We start from the raw sequence: 23598 nt of genomic DNA, 5'->3' as shown, positions 1-23598 counted from the left end.
CCATACCCACTCCACTGAAGCCAATGTCTCCTGTAAATGAATTAAAATAATAAACAACCATATTCCTCACCTGTCTGAAGTGAAGAGATAATCCATAATGTCCCACGACGATCCTGATGACTTTGAGAGCAGGCTCACACTGACACAGGAGGTAATCATTTGTGCAGTGTGTAGCACTGAACTCTGGTGAAAAAGTTCACCAGAGTTCATCAGCTGATGAGCCCTGGGGAACTCACTGACTGTGACATAAATGAGGTCACCGGGGCTTATCATCTGATGAACGTCGATGAACTTTTTCAGTGCTATGCACTGCTGGAGTGATTACATGCCCCTGTCAGTGTGTCGTCAGGCGCCGGGTAGAGCATTCGCATCAGCTGATGTGACTGCTCTACAAGTGATCCGAATCGTCGCGGTCAGTATGGATTACAGTGGATAGGTGAAGGATATGCTGGTTTATTATTATTATTTTTTTATTTTCCAGGTGACATGGGCATCAGGGATTAGGCATTAAGGTGAGTATATGGTGTTTTTTTATTTTTTACAGCAGACAAGTGCCTCAGGGATTAGTTGTAAGGTGAGTATGTACTGTGGTTTTTTAATTTCAATATTTATTTCTTTATTTTTACTTTGAGCACAGCCGCCACCTTCTTCCGCTGTAATCAGTGACAGGAAGCGGAGGCTTTCTCATCAGCTGATGTCTGTGACCTACGGTACGCTTTTTACCACCGATCACAGTTGCAGGGTCACGCTGACGGCGTGACCCCACAGCACCCTGACAGATAGGCAGTAATGTTACCACCGGTAAGATTGTTACTATCAGAGCCGCCATGACGGTGTTTCTCGCTCTGTCATACTGATAACAGCGTGTGAAACGCCCAGTATGAAGTCTGTAAAAAATCAAGCAAAAATTCAGCAAAAACACCCAAAGAATTGCCAATCTGGGGATTTAAAAGCAGCACAAATCCTGAAAGGAAAATTACTGATCATTCGTATAGCACTTCAGGATTATCATTGAGTTTGCTGGCATAAGGATTCCCCAGCGTTTTGAGGACAATTACGTGTGGAAAAAAGGCATCAAAAACACACCTTGTGCACACAGCCTAACAGCTTCAACCAGACAATGCCTGTAGTTTACTTAGCAAAACCCTGATGACAGGTTTCTTTAAACCCCTTAACGACCGTCGGCGGTCGTTAAGGGTACTTAAACCACAGCTCCGTTAATTAAAGGCGCTGTGGAAAAAGTGTATAGCGCCACCCAGAGTCGGATTTTCTCTGGGGTCTCTGTTGCAGGGGGTAGCCGAGACCCCAGAGAACATGATTCGGGTTGGTTTTTACCGACCCCCAGGTTGCGATCGCCGGTAATTAACCGTTTACCGGTGACCGAAAAAAAAAAAAATGCGATTTGCCATTTAATTTCTCTGTCTTCCGATGTGATCGCAGATCAGAGAACAGAGAAATGGGGTCCCTGATCCCCCACTTGATATTTACCCGTGTCTCCTGGTGCTTCTCGTGCTTCCCCATGGGCGCCGCCATATTCCGGCAAAAAAAAATGGCGGGCGCATGTGCAGTGCGCCCGCCAGCCGGCACAGGCAGATCTTGGAGTCTCGGCTGCGGGGGTAGACGAGACCCCAAAGAACATGATCGTGGTCGGTTTTTACCGACCCCTGATTTGCAATCGCCGGTATTAACAGTTTACCGGCGAACGCAAAAAGAAAAAAGTGTGATGTGTCATTCTCTGTCCTCTGATGTGATCACACATCAGAGGACAGAGAAATAGGGGGATCGGGGACCCTGTCATACTTACCGGTGTCCCTGGGTCCTTCTGCTTCCTCTCCTGGCCGCCGGCTTCCTCCTCCGGTAAGAAAATGGCGGGCGCATGCGCAGTGCGCCCGCCATGATCGGCCGGCAGAGGAAGATTCTTCCTCTTGTTTCATTTTGGTCACTGTGATAGGTCCTGTCACAGTGATCAAAATAAAAAAAAAAATAGTAAATACCCCCCCCCCCTTTATCGCCCCCTTAGTATGTATTTCCATTTTCCAATTAGGGTTACAGTTGGCTAAACTGAGTTGGGCTAAAGTTAGTGTTAGGGTTGGGGCTAAAGTTTGGGTTAGGGTTGGGGCTAAAGTTAGGGTTATGGTTGGGGCTAAAGTTAGGGTTAGAGTTGGGATTAGGGTTATGGTTGGCATTAGGGATTTTTTATTTTCACGGCTCTGCGTCAAAGTTCTGTGAAGCACTCAAAATGCTCACCACATATCTAGATAAGTTCCTTGGGGAGTCTAGTTTCCAAAATGAGGGCACTTGTGGGGGGTTTCTACTGTTTAGGTACATCAGGGGCTCTGAAAATGCAACATGACACCCGCAGACCATTCCATCAAGGTCTGTATTTTAAAACGTCACTACCTCCCTTCCGAGCCCCGATGTGTGCCCAAACAGTGGTCCCCCCCCCACACATGGAGTATCAGCGTACTCTGGACATATTGGACAACAACTCTTGGGGTCCAGTTTCTTCTGTTACCTTTGGGAAATTAAATGGGGGCTAAAAAAATCATTTCCAGGTCATCCACCTGACAGCACCATGGAGGTTGTCTTATCCACAGTGGGACAGGAAACCACGAGCATAAAAGGACCCTCCCCTTACCAATCATCAGTGTTTTTCCTGTCCCACTTTGGATAGGAACTACGAGGACTCCGGCAGCTCCGTTTGGGGAGTGTGGATCGGGGGGTTTAGGCCCTTATTACCCTTCCCACTACAAGCCCCGAAACCCGACACAGGGTCCCTCAGCTCACCCAGTGCAGCGCTGCTCCTGGGATTGCCGGTCGTTTCCTCCTGGAGGGGCTCTCGACCGAGCACGCCGCCCGAGCGTTTTCCGGGTCTGCCCCTGTGAACGAGCAGACGGCCTGGAAGCTCACCGCAGCTCCGTCTCACCGAAACGCCGCACGCTGTAGCCCGGCATAGCTCTTCCGGGTCGCGGTCGACGGTGGGCGGGGTCGGCGTCTCCATCTCTCTATGGCGAGGATGGAGCACTTCCGGGGCATGCCGGCGAGCGCGAACGCTCCAACGCCAGGAGGACAAGCATATAAGGTAAAGGGAGTAGGTAGACCTCTATCCTGCAATATCCGAGATGGAGGATTCCGCCAGGATAGAGGGTGACAATCGAGGGTGACAATCAGGCTCATGTAAGTCCCCCTGAAGAGGGCAACTATTAACGCTTACCTACCGGGTATTTATACCGCTTTTTAAAACGGGGCCGCTTCTATTGTTATAGGTAGCCCCCGCCACCGCAGCTAAGAAGGGGAGATGTAAGAAGTGCCCTATGTGCTCCATTAAACTAAAAGACACATGGCAGAAACCCCCCTAGCGAGCCCTGCACTAACCGCATACTGGGTGAAGAGCAGGCCTCTCTCATGGCTAACATGCGGGCTATTATCAGAGAGGAGGTACAGGCATCAGTCTCTGGCTTAATGACCCCTCAACCCTCACAGCCAGATAATAAGAAGAGAATGAGGGATTCGGACTCTACGTCTGAAGGAGCGTTGTCCAATTCAGATCTGGAAGATGAGGAGTTTAGAGACCCTCCCGAGAGGGGGAAAAAGTACTTATTTTCTTCTATGGACACGGACGAGCTGCTTGGTGCAGTAAGACACACCATGCAAATTGAAGAGCCGCCAGCCTCTTGTTCAATACAAGATGAGATGTTCGGCGGGTTACGAGCTCAGACCTCAAAAGTCTTTCCTGTTAACGCTCATATTCGCGGAATGATTCTGGAGGAGTGGGAGGAGGCGGAAAAACGCCTGATCATTCCAAAAGACTTTAAACTACGCCTCCCATTTGATCCAGCGGAGGTCAAAGACTGGGAGGATGTCCCTAAAATAGACATTCCCCTAGCCAGAGTCTCCAAAAGAACTGCAATACCCTTTGAGGACTCATCTAACTTGAAGGAGGCTATGGATAGGAAAGCAGACAGTCTCTTAAAACGAGCCTGGGAGAGCTCAGCAGCTGTAATGCGTGCGAATATAGCGGCAACCTCAGTAGCACGGTCTATGCACCTATGGGTGGATGACCTAGCAGATCAGCTTTCTTCTAAAACCCCTAGAGAAACTATATTAAAATCCCTTCCCCTCCTTAAAATGGGTACAGATTTTCTAGCAGACGCATCAGCAGAAACAGTAAGATTTACGGCCAGGAATCAATCCCTATCAAATGCGGCCAGAAGAGCCATCTGGCTCAAGAACTGGTCGGGGGACGTACATTCCAAAAACAAGCTTTGTGCCATCCCATTTTCAGGGGGAAGGGTATTCGGTCCGGTACTAGACGACATTTTAGAGAAGGCGTCAGATGATAAAAAAGGGTTCCCAGAGGACAAACGCAGAAAGTTTCAGCCCTTTCGGAGGTCACGTTTCAATCAAAGAACTGACTATAGGGGGAAAGGGAAACAAGGGAGATGGAGTTACCCGAAAGGTGGAGAATCTAGAACTAAAAGTAAAGAGTCCACCTTTTCAGGTTCAACATCAGGTTACCACAGAAAATGACGCCACCAGAGTGGGGGGGGGCGTTTAACCAGGTTTTCGGGAGGCTGGCAAAAGATCACTACAAGCCCATGGGTGCTACAGCTAGTCGCTCGGGGATACAGGATAGAATTCTCTTCTCCTCCCCCACAAAAATTCCTGATCTCCAGCCCCCATCTCACCGCAACATCTCCCATGTGGGTAGATATTCAGGACCTGCTAAAAACAGATGCGATTGTCCCGGTACCTCCCCAAGAGATAGGACAGGGGTTTTATTCAAGCCTTTTTTCTATAATAAAACCCTCAGGGGAATCGAGAACTATCATAAATCTCAAACACCTAAATTCTTGGGTAGTGTACAAACGGTTCAAAATGGAATCAATAAAATCCACGATTCCCCTACTGGACAGAGGAGTGGTGATGTGCACTCTAGATTTAAAGAGTGCGTATTACCACGTTCCTATCTGCCTAAACCACCAAAAATATCTGAGGTTCGCAGTAGAAGAAGGAGAAGTCCTTCATTACCAGTTTCGCTGTCTTCCGTTTGGTCTAGCTTCGGCGCCAAGGGTTTTTACGAAGATTATGATAGAGGTAGTAGCCTACCTAAGGAATCGAGATATCTTAGTCATTCCGTATCTGGACGACTTCCTTGTGGTTGCAGACATGGTAAATCATCTCAGAACCGACTGTCAGTTTGTAATCTCCACACTGCAGAATTTGGGGTGGATCATAAACTGGAAAAAATCCGATCTAGTACCCAAACGGAGGATAAAATTCCTCGGAGTCATGCTAGACTCAAGCGTCAGAATGTCCTTTCTGCCGGAGGAAAAACTGCGAGGCATAATAAGCAAGATTCATCTTTTCACGAAGAGCAAGGTTTCCATCAGAGACGCCAGGAAGATCTTGGGGCTGATGACGGCCTGCATACCTTGCGTAAGTTGGAGTCAATTTCACTCCCGACGGCTTCAACAGGCGATTCTCTCATCCTGGGACAGAAAACAGGGATCCTTAGACAAAGTGATCCAGCTGCCAAACCAAGTGAAGAACTCGTTGCGCTGGTGGACAGATCCCAAAAACCTCAGGCAGGGAGTGCCCTGGAATCATGCTCGCGAAGTGATAATTACCACGGACGCAAGTCAACAAGGCTGGGGAGGCCACATCCAGGGAAGGTATTACCAGGGTCAGTGGACCCGGGAAAACAGCACGCGATCCTCAAACTTCAGAGAACTGCTCGCAGTCTGGAAGGTCCTGTCTTCAGCACAGGCCTTAGTGAAGAACAAACACGTAAAGGTGCTCTCGGACAACACAACAGCAGTCGCGTTCCTTCGACATCAGGGTGGTCCGAGACACAGGGCTCTACAGCAGTTGGCGGAACGAATCTTCAGGTGGGCAGAAGTAACGGTACTCTCGATCTCTGCAGTTCACTTGGAAGGTTCCAGCAACCAAGTAGCAGACTTCCTGAGCAGGAGGACGGTTCTATCAACAGAATGGGAGCTAAACAACGAAGTTTTCAAAGACTTGTGTCATCATTGGGGGAACCCGAAGATAGACCTCTTTGCAACCAGACAGAATGCAAAGGTCAACGTCTTCTATTCGCTGAACCCTCAGGAAAACCCGGCGGGAGTCGATGCCTTCTCCCAATCATGGGAAAGAGGTCTGTTGTATGCGTTCCCTCCGCTTGCACTAATACCAAGAACTCTCAGAAAAATTGCAGAAGACAGAGCCAAGGTCCTGCTCGTAGTACCGTACTGGCCGAAGAGGAGTTGGTTTGCCTTACTGAAAAGAATGTCAAAGGAGAAACCAGTTATTCTTCCACAAAGAAAGGATCTCCTCTTTCAAGGTCCCATTCTCCACCGAAATCCGGAAGCCCTCCGTCTGTCAGCCTGGATCCTGAGCGGCAAGTCCTAAGGGCAAAGGGGTTATCGGACGAGGTGATCTCTACATTGAAAGCAAGCAGGAAGCCAGTAACCTCTTCAATCTATTCCAAAATCTGGAAAAAATTCTGCAGCTACTGTGGAGAAACTACAGTCGATACTGACCGCCCTAATGTTCCCAAAATCCTTGACTTTTTACAGGCAGGGTTTAATGCAGGTCTCAGACCCAGGACCTTACGGGTACAAGTTGCGGCCCTTAGTGTTTTTTATGACTGTACTTTATCAGCTCACCCATGGATAAGTCGATTTTCCAGGGCAGTTGCAAGACTAAAACCTTTAATAAGGAAAACTATCCCACCATGGGACTTAAATTTGGTTCTTAATGAATTATGTAAAATTCAGTTTGACTTGGGGGATAATCCAGACATAGGTAAATTGTCCCTAAAAACGGCCTTCCTTGTAGCCATCACTTCCGCAAAGAGACTGGGAGAGCTTCAGGCCCTCTCTATTCAAGACCCATATTTACAGGTTTTTCATGACAGACTGGTTCTGAGACTGGACCCAGCTTTCCTCCCGAAGGTGGTTTCCGATTCAAATATTAATCAGGAGGTCATACTTCCTTCTTTCTTTCAGTCTCCCAGAAATCAAAAAGAGTCTCTTTACCATAGTCTGGACGTTAGAGAATCGGTTCTTAAATACCTAGAGATTACAGCACCCTGGAGGGTAGATAATAACCTTTTTGTTCAATTTAGAGGCCCGAATAAAGGTAGAAAGGTGTCTAAATCCACAATCGCGAGATGGATTAGATCTACAATAATCTCGGCCTATAAAGCCCGGGGGAGGGATCCACCGGGATATATCAGAGCACATTCGTCTAGGTCAATGGCAGCCTCATGGGCAGAAAAAGGGGGGGCTTCAGCAGATCAAATTTGTAACGCCGCTTCCTGGTCGAGTCTTAGTACATTCTCCAAACATTACAAACTAGATGTGATGTCGACACAATTAAGTTTTGGCAGGAGGGTACTCCAGGCAGTATTCCCACCCTAGGAAGTAGTCTGCTTTGGTACTTCTCCATGGTGCTGTCAGGTGGATGACCTGGAAAACGGTAATTAGTCTTACCGGTAATAGTATTTCCAGGAATCCATCCTGACAGCACTGTTAGTTTCCCTTCCCACGCTGATTTATTAAGGAATGATGTGACGTAAACATTTGTATCTTGTTTGTATTTAAATAAAATATTCTTTTTTGGCATCCATCCAGATGTGGTACTTTGAAAATCACTGATGATTGGTAAGGGGAGGGTCCTTTTATGCTCGTGGTTTCCTGTCCCACTGTGGATAAGAAGACAACCTCCATGGTGCTGTCAGGATGGATTCCTGGAAATACTATTACCGGTAAGACTAATTACCGTTTTTGTGTGGGAAAAAATTTTTTTTTTATTTTCATGACTCTGCATTATAAACTTCTGTGAAGCACTTGGGCGTTCAAAGTGCTCACCACACATCTAGATAAGTTTCTTGGGGGGCTAGTTTCCAAAATGGGGTCACTTGTGGGGGGTTTCTACTGTTTAGGCACATCAGGGGCTCTGCAAATGCAACATAACGCCCGCAGACCATTCTAACAAAGTCTGCATTCCAAAAAGGCACTCCTTCCCTTCCAAGCTCTGCCATGCACCCAAACAATGGTCCCCCCCACATATGGGGTATCAGCGTACTCAGGATAAATTGCACAATAAATTTTGGGGTTCAATTTCTCCTGTTACTCTTGTGAAAGTAAAAATTTGGGGGTGAAAAGATAATTTTTGTGGAAAAAAATATGATTTTTTATTTTCATGGCTCCACATTATAAACTTCTGTGAAGCAGATGGGGGGGTTCATAGTGCTCACCACACATCTAGATAAGTTTATTGGGGGGGCTAGTTTCCAAAATGGGGTCACTGGTGGGGGTTTCTACTGTTTAAGTACATCAGGAGCTCTGCAAATGCAACATGACACCCGCAGACCATTCCATCAAAGTCTGCATTTTAAAACGTCACTACTTCCCTTCCGAGCCCCAATGTGTGTCCAAACAGTGGTCCCCCCACATATGGGGTATCCGCTTACTCAGGACAAGCTGGACAACAAATTTTGGGGTCCAATTTCTCCTGTTACCCTTGAGAAAATAAAAAATTGCTGGCTAAAAAAATCATTTTTTTGAGAAAAAAAAGGATTTTTTATTTTCACGGCTCTACGTTATAAATTTCTGTGAAGCACTTGGGGGGTCTAAAGTGCTCAACACACATCTAGAAAAGTTCCTTAAAAGGTCTAGTTTCCAAAATGAGGTTACCTGTGGGGGGGGGTTTCTATTGTTTAGGCACATCAGGGGCTCTCTAAACGCGACATGGCGTCCGATCTCGATTCCAGCCAATTCTGCATTGAAAAAAGTCAAACGGCGCTCCTTCTCTTCCAAGCTCTGCGGTGCGCCCAAACAGCTGTTTACCCCCACATATGGGGTATTGACGTGCTCAGGAGAAACTGCTCAACAACTTTTGTGGTCTAATTTCTCCTGTTACCCTTGTGAAAATAAGAATTTGTGGGCGAAAATATCATATCATATTTAGACAAAACCTAAGAAACAAAATTAACATATATGCCCTGCTGTAAGTAAAAAAGTAACAGCAATAGTGGATATGAATAAAGTTTACCTGTCATTTTTCTGCAATAACAGACTTTAAAATAGAAACACTGACCGCGGAAACTTCTCTGTACATGAGTTGATGTAGGAGCTCAGAGCTTCTGCCTACTGACCAGCGTGATTCAGAGCAGTTTCAGGTCCTGCTCCTTCAGCTGAGATTTCCCTGTAGACAGTGTGGTTTCCAGGCCAGCCAGTGGTGTCAATCACCAGTAAAGAATACTGGGAAATGCAAGACCAAAGGGAAGATGGTGCACTGAGCCTCTTGCCCAAACCAGGAGTGCAAGGAATACTAACATTTTTATTATTATACTTCACTTTCTGCAGAAAATAGACAGAAATGAGAACACTGAAGGTGCAATTTCATATACTATGGCCTATTATACTGTCAGTTTGTGCTGACGAACTCCCTTTAAGCTTAGACATCAGCCAATGTACCATTGAACTTGAACATCCTATTTTTGCTGGTTTCCATTTGTTAGTGTGGCCTCCCCCAGGATATTGACAAGCAGGTTTAGATCAAGGTTTTGGCCTAATCTCCCTTTTAAAGGGTCAAGTCTCATAACTTTCATTTCTGCTTTAGGACAATTCCATTGTGTTATGTCCTACCTAACACCTTTGATATTAACATGAAATTAGTTTTTTTTTGCACACCATATTTATGAAGAAAGTGTGAATAGTTTTCGGAGCTACTTCAACCCCCGACCTACTGTCTCCTTCCCCCATAATCCTGTAGAATGTAAGCCCACAAGGGCAGGGTCCTCTTCCCTCTGTACCAGTCTGCCATTGTTAGTTTTGTTTACTGTAAGTGAGATTTGTATTTTGATGTAAACCCTTCTCATGTACAGCACCATGGAATTAATAGTGCTATAGAAATAAATAATAAAAATAATAATAGTTTTGCAAATTCTTATTTAATTTTTCACTATAATACATTTTATTTTCTGGTCAATTGGAAATACTGCTAGTTTCATGTTACCAGATGGCAGTAAATTGGGGAGGAGAATATTAGGCAATAAACTGATCACTTGGTACCTAGCTGCTGGGACCATCTGCTATAATGTGCTGTAATAGACTGGTGTTCAATTCCCTTTAGCACCAACATAAGGGAAATACCACATTTCTTGGGTATGGGCAGCGAGCACCATATCTATACGCCCTGCCAATAGGATGCTGATACTTGATATAAAAGAAAGTGTTTGCTCAGTATACCCTTCCTACAAACATTAGGCTAATCAGTTTGCTAAAAAAATCATAGTAAACTGGATAGGACAGGACATTAAAGCAACAGATGTTCTGATACCAGGAGGAAAAACTATGTGTTAACACAGACGATGAGATCTGTCTCCCAATTAATCAAAGGCAAAACAGACGAAGGCTGGGGCTACATGGCAACTTTGGCCATGACACTGGCCATGCAGACAATTACCAGTTTCTCTGCTATATTGCAGCGTAGTACAAGTGAATGGGGTTGTATTGTTACATCTAGGCTCTAAGGTATCATAAATGCAGCATGCAAGTCGCAAAAAATCCAACCCCTGATCTGAGTTTTTGCGAATAGCTTAGCCTGTTACCCAGGGGATTGCAATGTGCTCCCATTCACTTGTATTGCACTGGAATGTAGCAGCAACACCACAATCTTTGGCCGTACAACATGTCGTGGCCAAAGTTTTTGAGTACTCTCAGCCTAAATAATTAGTACAAGTGCATGGAGTTTTTATTTGAAATATTGTACTTTTATTTGTCTTGTCTCAGATGACAAACAGGAGCTGTTGATAAAACAGTATCAGATTTGCATTGATTTAGTATGGTTTTGCTAGTATCAAAGTGTTAAAACTCCTAATGTTGTTTTTCTTTATTTTAAATGCTTTTAAGGGAAGAAAAGTGATTTACAAATTCCATGAGCTAAAGATCAATTACACAATCTTGAAAGGAATCTCTGGTCAAGAAAGCCACGCGTCACGTTGTCATACGGTTAATGTTGCTGTTGAGATTTTCCTCAAGTGTGGAAACCTTGGTAGTGCAGTGCAAACACTAAAAGGTAACATTTTTCTACATTTAAATTTCCTTTGAGGGTTTATTCACTACTCAGACAACCCCCTTCTCAATATACACACTATAAGAGACATAGAGTACAAAGTCCAAGAATAAAAGATAGGAATACATTTATTCAGACAAATATGTAGAATTTAACAATAGTATACATTATAACAAAAGGCACTGGACAAGTGGCACACAGTGTAAAAAGAAACCATTGCTCTGTTACACACACTAAAGGGAACCTGTCACCCCCCCAGGCGTTTGTAACTAAAAGAGCCACCTTGTGCAGTACAAATGCTGCATTCTGACAAGGTTTTTAGTTCTTGGTGCTGTAACTTCAGAAATAATCGCTTTTGCAATTTGTCCAAAATACCTTGAAACAGTCCTGGGGGCAGGTCTTTCCCCCTAATGCAGACGCAGCACCGCCGTCACTCATGCCCTCTTGATGCCGGGCACCGCCTCCTCAGCGTTGTTTTGAACTGTCCCGGCGCCTGCGCTGTTATGTTATGCTTTGGGCATGCGCAGTTAGCGCTGCCCGTCTTCTGACATCATTTGCTGTCAGGCTTACTGCGCCTGTGCGGCCGCGCTGCCCGAGATCCCGCCCCGCAGTGTCTTCTGATTTATTGACACTGCGGGGCTGGGATTCATGGGCATGCGCAGTGCATATCTTCGCCTCTCACTCATCTCCCCCCGCCTTCTTCAGACTGTGCGGCGTCAGCTGATCCCTAATCGCCGTGGCATCGCATTGGGATGGTTCCATGCAATTTTCCTGCTATTTGGCACGTCATATTAGCGCATGTATTGACTACTCTGGTTCCTTGATTTCTGCCAGGTGACCAATGTTGGTAATTTGCTATTTATTATTATAAGGAATGTGCCGATCTCTATCCTGTGCCTGATACTGTATGGAACAGTGCAATGGTTTCTTTTGACACTGTCTGCCACTTGTCCAATGCCTTTTGTTATAATGTATACTATTGGTAAATTCTACATATTTGTCTGAATAAATTTATTACTATCTTTTATTTTTGGGCTTTGGACTCTGTCTCTTATAGGGTGTATATCTAGGAGAGTGTCTGTCTTTTCTAGTCCAGCATTATATGCTATGACACTACATGGTGTCTTAAATGTTCTTTTAGTTTGGTTGATATTGATCGAACCCCCTTCTCAATCCCTATGTTTCCCCAGTGAAATAACAAGAGCTATACTCTTCAGTATCTGCACTTTCTCTCCTGGGGCTCACATGACATTATGTCACACAATCCCTGTGGCCAATACACGCTGGCATCATTCTCCCTTCCTTTGTACAAACCAAGACAGTGTGTTATGCATTATGCACAGTGCGGGGCTGGAATTCACAAGTTGGGTGGCCGCACAGGCGCAGTCTGCGAGACTGCATCTGAGGTCAGACGGGCAGCGTTCACTGCGCCTGCCCCAGGCAGAACAAAACAGCGCAGGTGCCGGATTTGATGTGAAAACAGCGCGGAGGGGAAGGCGCCCGGCACAGAAGAAGCCTTGATTGACGGCAGTGTGGCGTGTGCAGCAGGGGGGTTAAGACCTGCCTCCAGGGCTAAAGACAGGTATTTTTGCGAAATTATAAAACGCTTTATTTCTGCTTTGACTGCACCAATAACTAAAAGAGCCACCTTGTCAGAAAAAACACAGGTCATCTTGCTAAAAATAATCCGTCATATGGCTCAGTCATTGAAATAAGAAGTGATATAAGTCTTGTAATGCATTACACAAATTAATCAACACTGTAGAATAAAATCACACTAAAAGCAGCGCTAAAATCTCCATGCCCTGCCTGGTAACGTCAGGTTTTACAATAGAAATAGAACATAAGATTGTAGAAAGAATTTATAAATATCATTACATTTGCAAATGTAGATATCAAACTAAAGTAGCAATATAGGGAAGATCACCCCAATATACCGTATATACTCGAGTATAAGCCGACCCGAGTATAAGCCGAGACCCCTAATTTTGCCACAAAAAACTGGGAACACTTAATGACTCGAGTGTAAGCCTAGGGTGGGAAATGCAGCAAAGTAAAATTGATTGAGACATCAGTAGGTGAAGTGTTTTTGAATATCCATATTGAATCAGGAGCCCCATATAACGCTCCATACAGTTCATGATGGGCCCCATAAGATGCTCCATATTAAAATATGTCCCATATAATGCTGCACAAATGTTGATTATGACCCCATAAGATGCTCCATACAGACATTTGCCCTATATAATGCTGCACAAATGCTGATTACGGCCCCATAAGATGCTCCATACAGACATTTGCCCCATATAATGCTGCCCAAATGCTGATTATGGCCCCATAAGATGCTCCATACAGACATTTGCCCCATATAATGCTCCCCACAAATGCTGGTTATGGCCCCATAAGATGCTCCATACATTATGCCCCATATGCTCTTGCTGCGATTAAAGAAAAAAAATCACATACTCCCCTCTCGTCGCTCAGGCCCCCGGCACTTGCTAAAGTCCACCGCTGGGCGCTGCTCCGTCTTCCTCTGCACTGACGTTCAGGCAGAGGGTGGCGCGCACACTAATCACATCATTGCGCCCTCTGACCTGAGCGTCACTGCAGAGGAAGACGGAGCGGCGCCCAGCGGTGGACCGTGGACAGGTGAATATCGCCCTCTGCCCCCGTCAGACTCACCTGTTCTTGGCTCGGTTCCTGCACGTCCTTGGTTCTCTGGGCGCAGACAGCTTCTTCCTATATTGAGCGGTCACATGGTACCGCTCATTACAGTAATGAATATGCGGCTACACCCCTATGGGAGTGGAGTCGGGTCCAGGAAGAAGCTGTCAGCGCCCGGAGAACCAGGGACGTGCAGGGACTTCGCCAGGAGCAGGTGAGTATGATTAGACAGCTGCCGCTCCCCCTCCACTGCCGACCCCTGGGAATGACTCGAGTATAAGCCGAGAGGGGCAATCTCAGCCTAAAAAAATGGGCTGAAATTCTCGGCTTATACTCGAGTATATACGGTATATTGGGGTTTCTTCTGCCATATTCATGGGCCTAGACTAGACTATAAAAACTTGTACATTATGTTGGAATGACTGCATCAACTCCCTAAAAAAGAAAACCTAGAAACAAGAATAAGAAATTAAAAGAATGGTTACAAATCCGTATTTTGTACTTTTTAAATGACTGTCTTAATTTTTTTGCATTAATCAGTAGTACAAGAAACAAATAAATTTGCTGATTCCGCCACCTGGACTGATCTTTCACTTTGAATTCATTGGTAAAATCTGTATTCAGGAAAGACAGATGAGTCATAAAATGACAGCTGCTTTTCATAAAATACTATGGCTGAGGAAAGAACCAAAGACTGACACAGACCTTCTGCTGCAACTTCTCCTTGCACAGTGTTTCCAAACTCCAGTCCTCACGGCCCCCAACAGATCATGTTTTAAGAATTCCCTTAGTATTGCACTGGTGAAAGAACCTATGGCAATTTCTGATGCCATAATACTGTCACCTGTGCAAAAAGATGGAAATCCTGGAAACGTGATCAGTTGGGGGCCGTGAGGACTGGAGTTTGGGGAACACTGACCAAATACTGACCTAAGTGTTGTCTATCATAATAATTCTTCTGAAAAGTAATCTCTCAAGAACAGGAAGAATCAAATTAGAGCGAAAACTGCATGATTTCTGTATATATTTTTGTCTTTAAAATTGAAAAAAGTCTAAACTAAATATAGGTGCTTCTCAAAAGATTAGAATATCAAAAAGTTTATTTCAGTTCTTCAATACAAAAAGTGAAACTCATGTATAGAGTCATTACAAACAGATTTGGTCTATTTCAATTGTTTATTTCTGTTAATGTTGATGATTATGGCTTACAGCCAATGAAAACTCAAGTCATTATCTCAGTAAATTTTAATAATTAACAAACACCACCTGCCAGGGTTTCCTAAGCATTTGAAAAGGTCCCTTAGTCTGTTTCAGTAGGCTCCACAATCATGGGGAAGACTGCAGACTTGCCAGATGTCCAGAAGGCAGTCATTGACACACGCCACAAAGAGGGAAAGCCACAAAACGTCATTGCTAAAGAAGCTGGCTGTTCAGAGTGCTGTATCCAAGCATATTAATGGAAAGTTGAGTGGAAGGAAAAGTTGTGGTAGAAAAAGGTTCACAAGCAACCGGGATAACTGCAGCTTTGAAAGGAATAAGAAAAGGCCATTCAAAAATTTGGGGGAGATTCACAAGGAGTGGACAGCTGCTGGAGTCATTGCTTCAAGAGCCACCACACAGACATATCCAGCACATGGGCTACAAGTGTCACATTCCTTGTGTCAAGTCACTCATGACCAATAGACAACGCCAGAAGTGTCGTACGTGGGCCAAGGAGAAAAAGACCTGGACTGTTGCTCAGTGGTCCAAGGTGTTGTTTTCAGATGAAAGTAAATTTTGCATTTCATTTGGAAATCAAGGTCCCAGAGTCTGGAGGAAGAGTTGAGAGGCCACAATCCACAGTCGGCAAATTCACCTGACCTTAACCCCATAGAGAATCTATGGGGTATTGTCAAGAGGAAGATGAGACACCGGACCCAGCAATGCAGACGAGCTGAAGGCTGCTATCAAAGCAACCTGGGCTTCCATAACACCTCAGCAGTGCCCCAGGCTGATGGACTCCATGCCACTCCGCATTGATGCAGTAATCGATGCAAAAGGAGCCCCGACCAAGTATTGAGTGCATTTACTGAACATACATTTACTGAGATAATGACTTTTGGGTTTTCATTGGCTGTAAGCCATAATCATCAACGTTAACAGAAATAAGCACTTGAAATAGATCACTCTGTTTGTAATGACTCTATATAATGAGTATCACTTTTTGTATTGAAGAACTGAAATAAATTAACTTTTTTGATATTCTCATTTTGTGAGAAGCACCTGTATGTATATTAATAGTGTTATATTCATGTGTCTGCAGCACTACATATCAATATAAAGTGGATAAGTCACACATTATTTCTTATGTTCCAGTGCCCTGCACAAGCCAGTGCATTACAAAGAGAAATACAAATATTGTGCTGAAATATCTTGCTTTGTGAGGTGTGTTAAATGGTTTGACTCCCTATCCACATTTTTACATGCCTGCAGGATTACAGCCTATCCCAAGTTTGGGCGTCGTATGTACCCTGTTTGAATTGAGCGTTGGTCACACATGCACGTGACATCTTTACTAATTGCCTGCAAGACTGACAGAATAATACAATATTTTGCCATCTCCATCAGTACCCTAGACTTTGGCATGCATTTGAGAGACCATACATTTTGGATGTATGATGACTGTTGTTAGCAACCCAATCCTTTTGGCTTCTGTAACTATCGTGTTTTTGTTTTAGCGTGCAGTTGGGTAGTAAACACGTTCATGTGGCCTTGTGACATGATGGATGTTTTGCGCCGCCACAACTTGCAGTGTTTGTTGTTTCAAGAAGCCCTATCTAAAAATATGTTCAACATGTGCTTTGATGTCCTCCAAAATCTGCCTGGATTCCAGGAGTCTCAAGGTAATTACATTTGGTGTAAATTTGGTGTGATTGCACATATTTGTTCAGAAAAACTGTTTGCTAATTTAGATTTTTCTCCAACTCATGCTCATGTCCATATTTCAATTCTTTGTTTGCTAGGGGCATATGTGATGCCTCTATTTTCATAGTGTTTTTCTCAGATTCACATCAATTAGGCTAGGTTCACATCGTGTTAGTGCCATCCGTTTACTGGATTCTTTAAACTGATGCGCGAACGCTGATGCCCAAAATTGCTTTTTTGCTACAATCGCGCTAACGCATGTCGTCATGCGTTAGCAATAGAGATCTATGCATAGCGAACGCGTCTATTTGATGTGTGTTAGACCAACGTACCAGAAAACGCGGTAAAACGCGTTCGAGGGTGTGTCACAAAGTAACGCATCATCGCTAACACATGCCGATTTTGACATGAGTTAGGATGCGTTACGATAATGGATGGCAATGGGTGCATTAACAGATCTGTTACATTGCGATTGTGCCGCTAAGTAACAGATCTGTTAAACTGATCGCCCTAACGCAATGTGAACGTAGCCTAAAAAACAAAATGAGAACCTTGATTCTTTTTGCCTGAAAGGATTGATCCAAGACATAACAGAAACAGCAACACGTTTCGATTGCTAACACTATGTTCTTTGTCTTAGTAAGCACTGACTATGAACGCAGTGTTAGCGTTCAAAACGTGTTGCTGTTTCTGTAACATCTTGGGTCAATCCTTTTTAGCTTCCAATATTTTTTTGAATAAACTTGAAATTTTATGAAGCTGGATTTTTCTTACTTCATTTGTCCTATAAGTAGTCTATTGGATTCCGTGATTCTGAACGCATAGCACCTGGGAGAGCTAGTGATTTGCTTTTTTCACTTAAATTCACCTTAAAAGGTTTCATGAATGTCCTTTCCTAGGTTTTTAATGAAGAATCATGGGACAGCCCAAGCTACTAGTACTGAGATTTTTCCATAGTCTTCCATGTAGAACATGTTTTATAACTTATGCTGCACGTGCATCAGTCATTATACACCGTAGTCTGAAGATAAATGTTGGCTTCTACTGCATCTTGGAATGAGGCAATATGAGTCTATATAATGGTTTATGGATTTTAGATTTATCTCAGCTAGTCTAATGCACATTTAATTTAATTACAGTCATGGCTGAAAGTGTTGAAATTTGATCCAGAAAATGAAGCATTTCTCCCAGAAACTTATTGCAATTACACATGTTGTGTTATACACATGTTTATTTCCTTTTTGTGTATTGGAACAACACACCAAAAAAACAACACAGAAACAAAAGGCAAATTGGACATACAGTGCCTACAAGTAGTATTCAACCCCCTGCAGATTTAGCAGGTTTACACATTTGGAATTAACTTGGCATTGTGACATTTGGACTGTAGATCAGCCTGGAAGTGTGAAATGCACTGCAGCAAAAAAGAATGTTATTTCTTTGTTTATTTTTTTTTTAAATTGTGAAAAGTCTTTTCAGAGGGTCATTTATTATTCAACCCTTCAACCCACCAGAATTCTGTTTGGTTCCACTAAAGTATTAAGAAGTAGTTCAGGCACAAAGAACAATGAGCTTCACATGTTTGGATTAATTATCTCTTTTTCCATCCTTTTCTGACTATTTAAGACCCTCCCCAAACTTGTGAACAGCACTCATACATGGTCAACATGGGAAAGACAAAGGAGCATTCCAAGACCATCAGAGACAAGATCGTGGAGGGTCACAAGGCTGGCAAGGGGTACAAAACCCTTTCCAAGGAGTTGGGCCTACCTATCTCCAATGTTGGGAGCATCATCCGGAAGTGGAAGGCTTATGGAACTACTGTTAGCCTTCCATGGCCTGGACAGCCTTTGAAAGTTTCCTCCCGTGCCGAGGCCAGGCTTGTCCGAAGAGTCAAGGCTAACCCAAGGACAACAAGGAAGGAGCTCCGGGAAGATCTCATGGCAGTGGGGACATTGGTTTCAGTCAATACCATAAGTAACGTACTCCACCGCAATGGTCTCCGTTCCAGACGAGCCCATAAGGTACCTTTACTTTCAAAGCGTCATGTCAAGGCTCGTCTACAGTTTGCTCATGATCACTTGGAGGACTCTGAGACTGACTGGTTCAAGGTTCTCTGGTCTGATGAGACCAAGATCGAGATCTTTGGTGCCAACCACACACGTGACGTTTGGAGACTGGATGGCACTGCATACGACCCCAAGAATACCATCCCTACAGTCAAGCATGGTGGTGGCAGCATCATGCTGTGGGGCTGTTTCTCAGCCAAGGGGCCTGGCCATCTGGTCCGCATCCATGGGTAGATGGATAGCACGGCCTACCTGGAGATTTTGGCCAAGAACCTCCTCTCCTCCATCAAGGATCTTAAGATGGGTCGTCATTTCATCTTCCAACAAGACAACGACCCAAAGCACACAGCCAAGAAAACCAAGGCCTGGTTCAAGAGGCAAAAAATCAAGGTGTTGCAGTGGCCTAGTCAGTCTCCTGACCTTAACCCAATTGAAAACTTGTGGAAGGAGCTCAAGATTAAAGTCCACATGAGACACCCAAAGAACCCAGAAAACTTGGAGAAGATCTGCATGGAGGAGTGGGCCAAGATAACTCCAGAGACCTGTGCCAGCCTGATCAGGTCTTATAAAAGACGATTATTAGCTGTAATTGCAAACAAAGGTTATTCCACAAAATATTAAACCTAGGGGTTGAATAATAATTGACCCACACTTTTATGTTTAAAATTTATAAAAATTTAACTGAGCAACAAAACTTTTTGGTTTGTAAGATTTATGCATCTGTTAATAAATCCTGCTCTTGTTTGAAGTTTGAAGGCTCTAACTTATTTGCATCTTATTAAACCTGCTAAATCTGCAGGGGGTTGAATACTACTTGTAGGCATTATTTCACACACAACCCCAACAATGAAATTGGTGACACCCTCAACTTACTGTAACCCGTTAGTCACAGAGCCAATTTGGTACTTAATGAAAAAGCCACATTTTGCAATTCTGACCACAATCACTTTGAGGTTATAGCTCTGGAACGCTTTAACGTATCCCACTGATTCTGAGATTGTTTTTTCGTGACGTATTGTACTTAGTTACCACTGTATGATAGTGGTAACATTTCTTCGATATAACTTGCGATATAACTTGCGTTTATTTATGAAAAAAAAAGAAATTTGGCAAAAATTTGAAAATTGCTAAATTTTCAAAACTTTTAATTTGCGTACCCTTAAATCAGAGAGTGGTGTCACACAAAATAGTTAATAAATAACATTTCCCACATGTCAACTTTACATCAGCACAATTGTAAAAACATTTTTTTTTGTTAGGGTAAGTTCACACAGGGCATTTTTGCTGCTTTTTATGCTAATTTTCAGCTACTTTTTATAGTACCAGCAAAGCCTATGACATTTCAGAAATGTCATGCACACACATTGGGCTTTTGTGTGATCAGTATTTTTTGTTTTGCTGCGTTTTTTGGACATAGAGCATGTCACTTCTTTCAGCGTTTTTGCTGCGTTTTTCACCCGTTGACTTGAATGGGTGTTGAAAAAACACAGGTATCATTATTTGCTGCGTTTTTGCTGCTGAAAATTCAAGGACATTAGCATGGACAAAGAGAAAAAAAAACGCACCAAATACGCAACAAAAATGCACCAAAACCTGCGTTTTTGACGCAGCTTCTTTCCTGCCAAGAAGATCAAGTTTTGCACGGCAGAAAAAAAAAAAGCAGCAAAAATGCCCTGTGTGAACTTAGCCTTAGGACGTTATATAGGTTAAAAGTTGACCAGCAGTTTCTCATTTTTCCAACAAAATTTACAAAACCATTTTTTTTTTTAGCCCTTCAGGTGCTTCACGAGAACCAAAGCAATGTGGAAGGAAAAAATGAACATCTTACTTTAACAAAAAGTTTAAGTTGGAACCAAAATTTTTATGTTTTCATAAGAGTATCAGGAGAAAATGGACCACAAAATTTGTTGTGCAATTTCTCCTAAATACGCCAATACCCCCTGTAAGGTTGCACTTACTGAGTGTATTGGGGGACACTCGCTTAGTACGGGATTAACGTAGTCAAGCACGATTTTTCAAACAAAACAGTCCATCCGGTTTATTAAAGTGTCATAAACCGGGTTATGCACAGTTCATATTATACATTTTATAAAATACAACAGGCACCAACTGGTGATATTAACTTGCAGCTTTATCTTGTACACTTCATATACGGCTTTGTCTCACAGTCACTGAACATGCTGGACCTCTCACTTCGTCCAGTTACCATGGGTGTCCGTACGCCGAACAGTTCACCAATGTCCCTAGTCATGTAGCGCACATGACATTGGGTCGCAGACTCTAAACACGCTGAACATCACCCTGTTCATTTGCCGTGGGAGACCACACAGTTCATACACAAGCACCAACAGTCAATGGTACCTTATGGGAGCTCCTGCTCCACCTGCTGACTCCTCATCAGTCCTCTCTCCTGGGGAAACTGCCTTACGGGGTTCACCAACTTGCCTGGCCGGCACACATCAGTCAGTCCAGAGCCACCGAAGGATGGTAGCTTCCCCAACACAGACCATCCAGAACCATAGTCTTACTGTGCACTATTCAGCACGTCCATCCCACATGGGACCATCCAACATACTGGCATGTGCTCTTCAGGATTCCTACTCCCAGGAGATCCAACACAGGTTGCCCAGTGTGCTATTCAGGATTCCTTCTCCCAGGAAATCCAACACACTCACATCTGCTCCTCAGGATTCCTACTCCCAGGAAATCCCACACCCTGGTCACATTATATACCTGTAACCACTCCCACAGGTGGGAGTGTATGGGTGTAGCTAGTTTGTCCCGCCCATCACACATAACTAGCTGTCATGTTCTCAATGGCAAGAGAACATAGCATCAGCATATATAGGAACTAGCTCTTGGAAGATGGGAACTGAGCTGACCATGAACTAAACCTAACGCACAACTAGCAGTGGCCGGGTAGCATGCCTACGTTGATTCTAGATGCCCAGCACCAGCCGGAGGACTAAATAATGCTAGCAGAGGAAAATATTAGTCCTAGCTCACCTCTAGAGAAATACCCCGAAAGGAGACAGAGGCCCCCCACATGTATTGGCGGTGAATTAAGATGAAATTACAAACGTAGTATGAAAATAGGTTTAGCAAATTTGAGGTCCACTTACTACATAGCAGAAGACAGAAAGGACACTTTCATGGTCAGCTGAAAACCCTATCAAAACACCATCCAGGAATTACTTTAAAACTCTGGCATTAACTCATAACACCAGAGTGGCAATTCCTGTTCACAAGAGCTTTCCAGACACAGTAACGAAACTTCAGCTGTGAAGTGGAACAAAAATGCAAAAACAAACATGGACAAGAGTCCAACTTATCTAGTAGTTGTCTAGGAGCAGGAACAAGCACAGAGAGGCTTCTGATAACATTGTTGACCGGCAAGCAACTAACAGAGCAGCAAGGTTATATAGCGACTCCCACATCTTGATGGGAACAGGTGAACAGAGAAGATGACAACACCAGTTCAATTCCACCAGTAGCCACCGGGGGAGCCCAGAATCCAAATTCACAACAGTACCCGCCCCCTCAAGGAGGGGGCACCGAACCCTCACCAGAACCACCAGGGCGATCAGGATGGGCCCTATGAAAGGCACGAACCAGATCAGAGGCATGAACATCAGATGCATTCACCCAAGAATTATCCTCCTGGCCGTATCCCTTCCACTTGACCAGATACTGGAGTCTCCGTCTGGAAACACGAGAGTCTAAGATTTTCTCCACAACGTACTCCAACTCACCCTCAACCAACACCGGAGCAGGAGGCTCAACGGAAGGCACAACCGGTACCTCATACCTGCGCAATAATGACCGATGAAAAACGTTATGAATAGAAAAGGATGCAGGGAGGTCCAAACGGAAGGAAACAGGGTTAAGAATCTCCAATATCTTATACGGGCCGATGAACCGAGGCTTAAACTTAGGAGAAGAGACCCTCATAGGGACAAAACGAGAAGACAACCACACCAAATCCCCAACACAAAGCCGAGGACCAACACGACGGTGGCGGTTGGCAAAAAGCTGAGTCTTCTCCTGGGACAACCTCAAATTGTCCACCACCTGTCCCCAGATCTGATGCAATCTCTCCACCACAGCATCCACTCCAGGACAATCCGAAGTTTCCACCTGACCAGAGGAAAATCGAGGATGAAACCCCGAATTACAGAAAAACGGGGACACCAAAGTGGCAGAGCTGGCCCGATTATTGAGAGCGAACTCCGCCAATGGCAAAAAAGCAACCCAATCATCCTGGTCAGCAGACACAAAACACCTCAGATATGTCTCCAGGGTCTGATTAGTCCGCTCGGTCTGGCCATTAGTCTGAGGATGGAAAGCGGACGAAAAAGACAAATCTATGCCCATCCTAGCACAGAATGCCCGCCAAAATCTAGACACGAATTGGGTCCCTCTGTCAGAAATGATATTCTCAGGAATACCATGCAAACGAACAACATTTTGAAAAAACAGAGGAACCAACTCGGAAGAAGAAGGCAACTTGGGCAGAGGAACCAAATGGACCATCTTAGAGAAACGGTCACACACCACCCAGATGACAGACATCTTCTGAGAAACAGGCAGATCTGAAATAAAATCCATCGAGATGTGCGTCCAAGGCCTCTTAGGAATAGGCAAGGGCAACAATAATCCACTAGCCCGAGAGCAACAAGGTTTGGCCCGAGCACAAACGTCACAAGACTGCACAAAGCCTCGCACATCTCGTGACAGGGAAGGCCACCAGAAGGACCTTGCCACCAAATCCCTGGTTCCAAAAATGCCAGGATGACCTGCCAACGCAGAAGAATGAACCTCAGAGATGACTCTACTGGTCCAATCATCAGGAACAAACAGTTTATCAGGTGGG

General features: G+C 44.3%; 1 protein-coding gene across 1 annotated transcript in view; it reads left to right on the top strand.

The window, feature by feature from the left end:
• The window catches only part of TOPAZ1 (testis and ovary specific TOPAZ 1), a 353700-nt gene that overhangs the window by 237643 nt on the left and 92459 nt on the right, over positions 1–23598 (top strand). The window contains exons 16-17 of the mRNA XM_077268982.1: positions 10926–11091; positions 16470–16634. Coding sequence (XP_077125097.1) covers positions 10926–11091; positions 16470–16634 — 331 coding nt within the window. The remainder of the gene's footprint in view (positions 1–10925; positions 11092–16469; positions 16635–23598) is intronic.

The sequence above is a fragment of the Ranitomeya variabilis genome, chromosome 6 (genome assembly GCF_051348905.1).
Source record: "Ranitomeya variabilis isolate aRanVar5 chromosome 6, aRanVar5.hap1, whole genome shotgun sequence".
Taxonomy (NCBI): Eukaryota; Metazoa; Chordata; class Amphibia; order Anura; family Dendrobatidae; genus Ranitomeya; species Ranitomeya variabilis.
The sequence above is the reverse complement of the archived record's forward strand: the minus strand, read 5'-3'. Positions and strand labels throughout refer to the sequence as shown.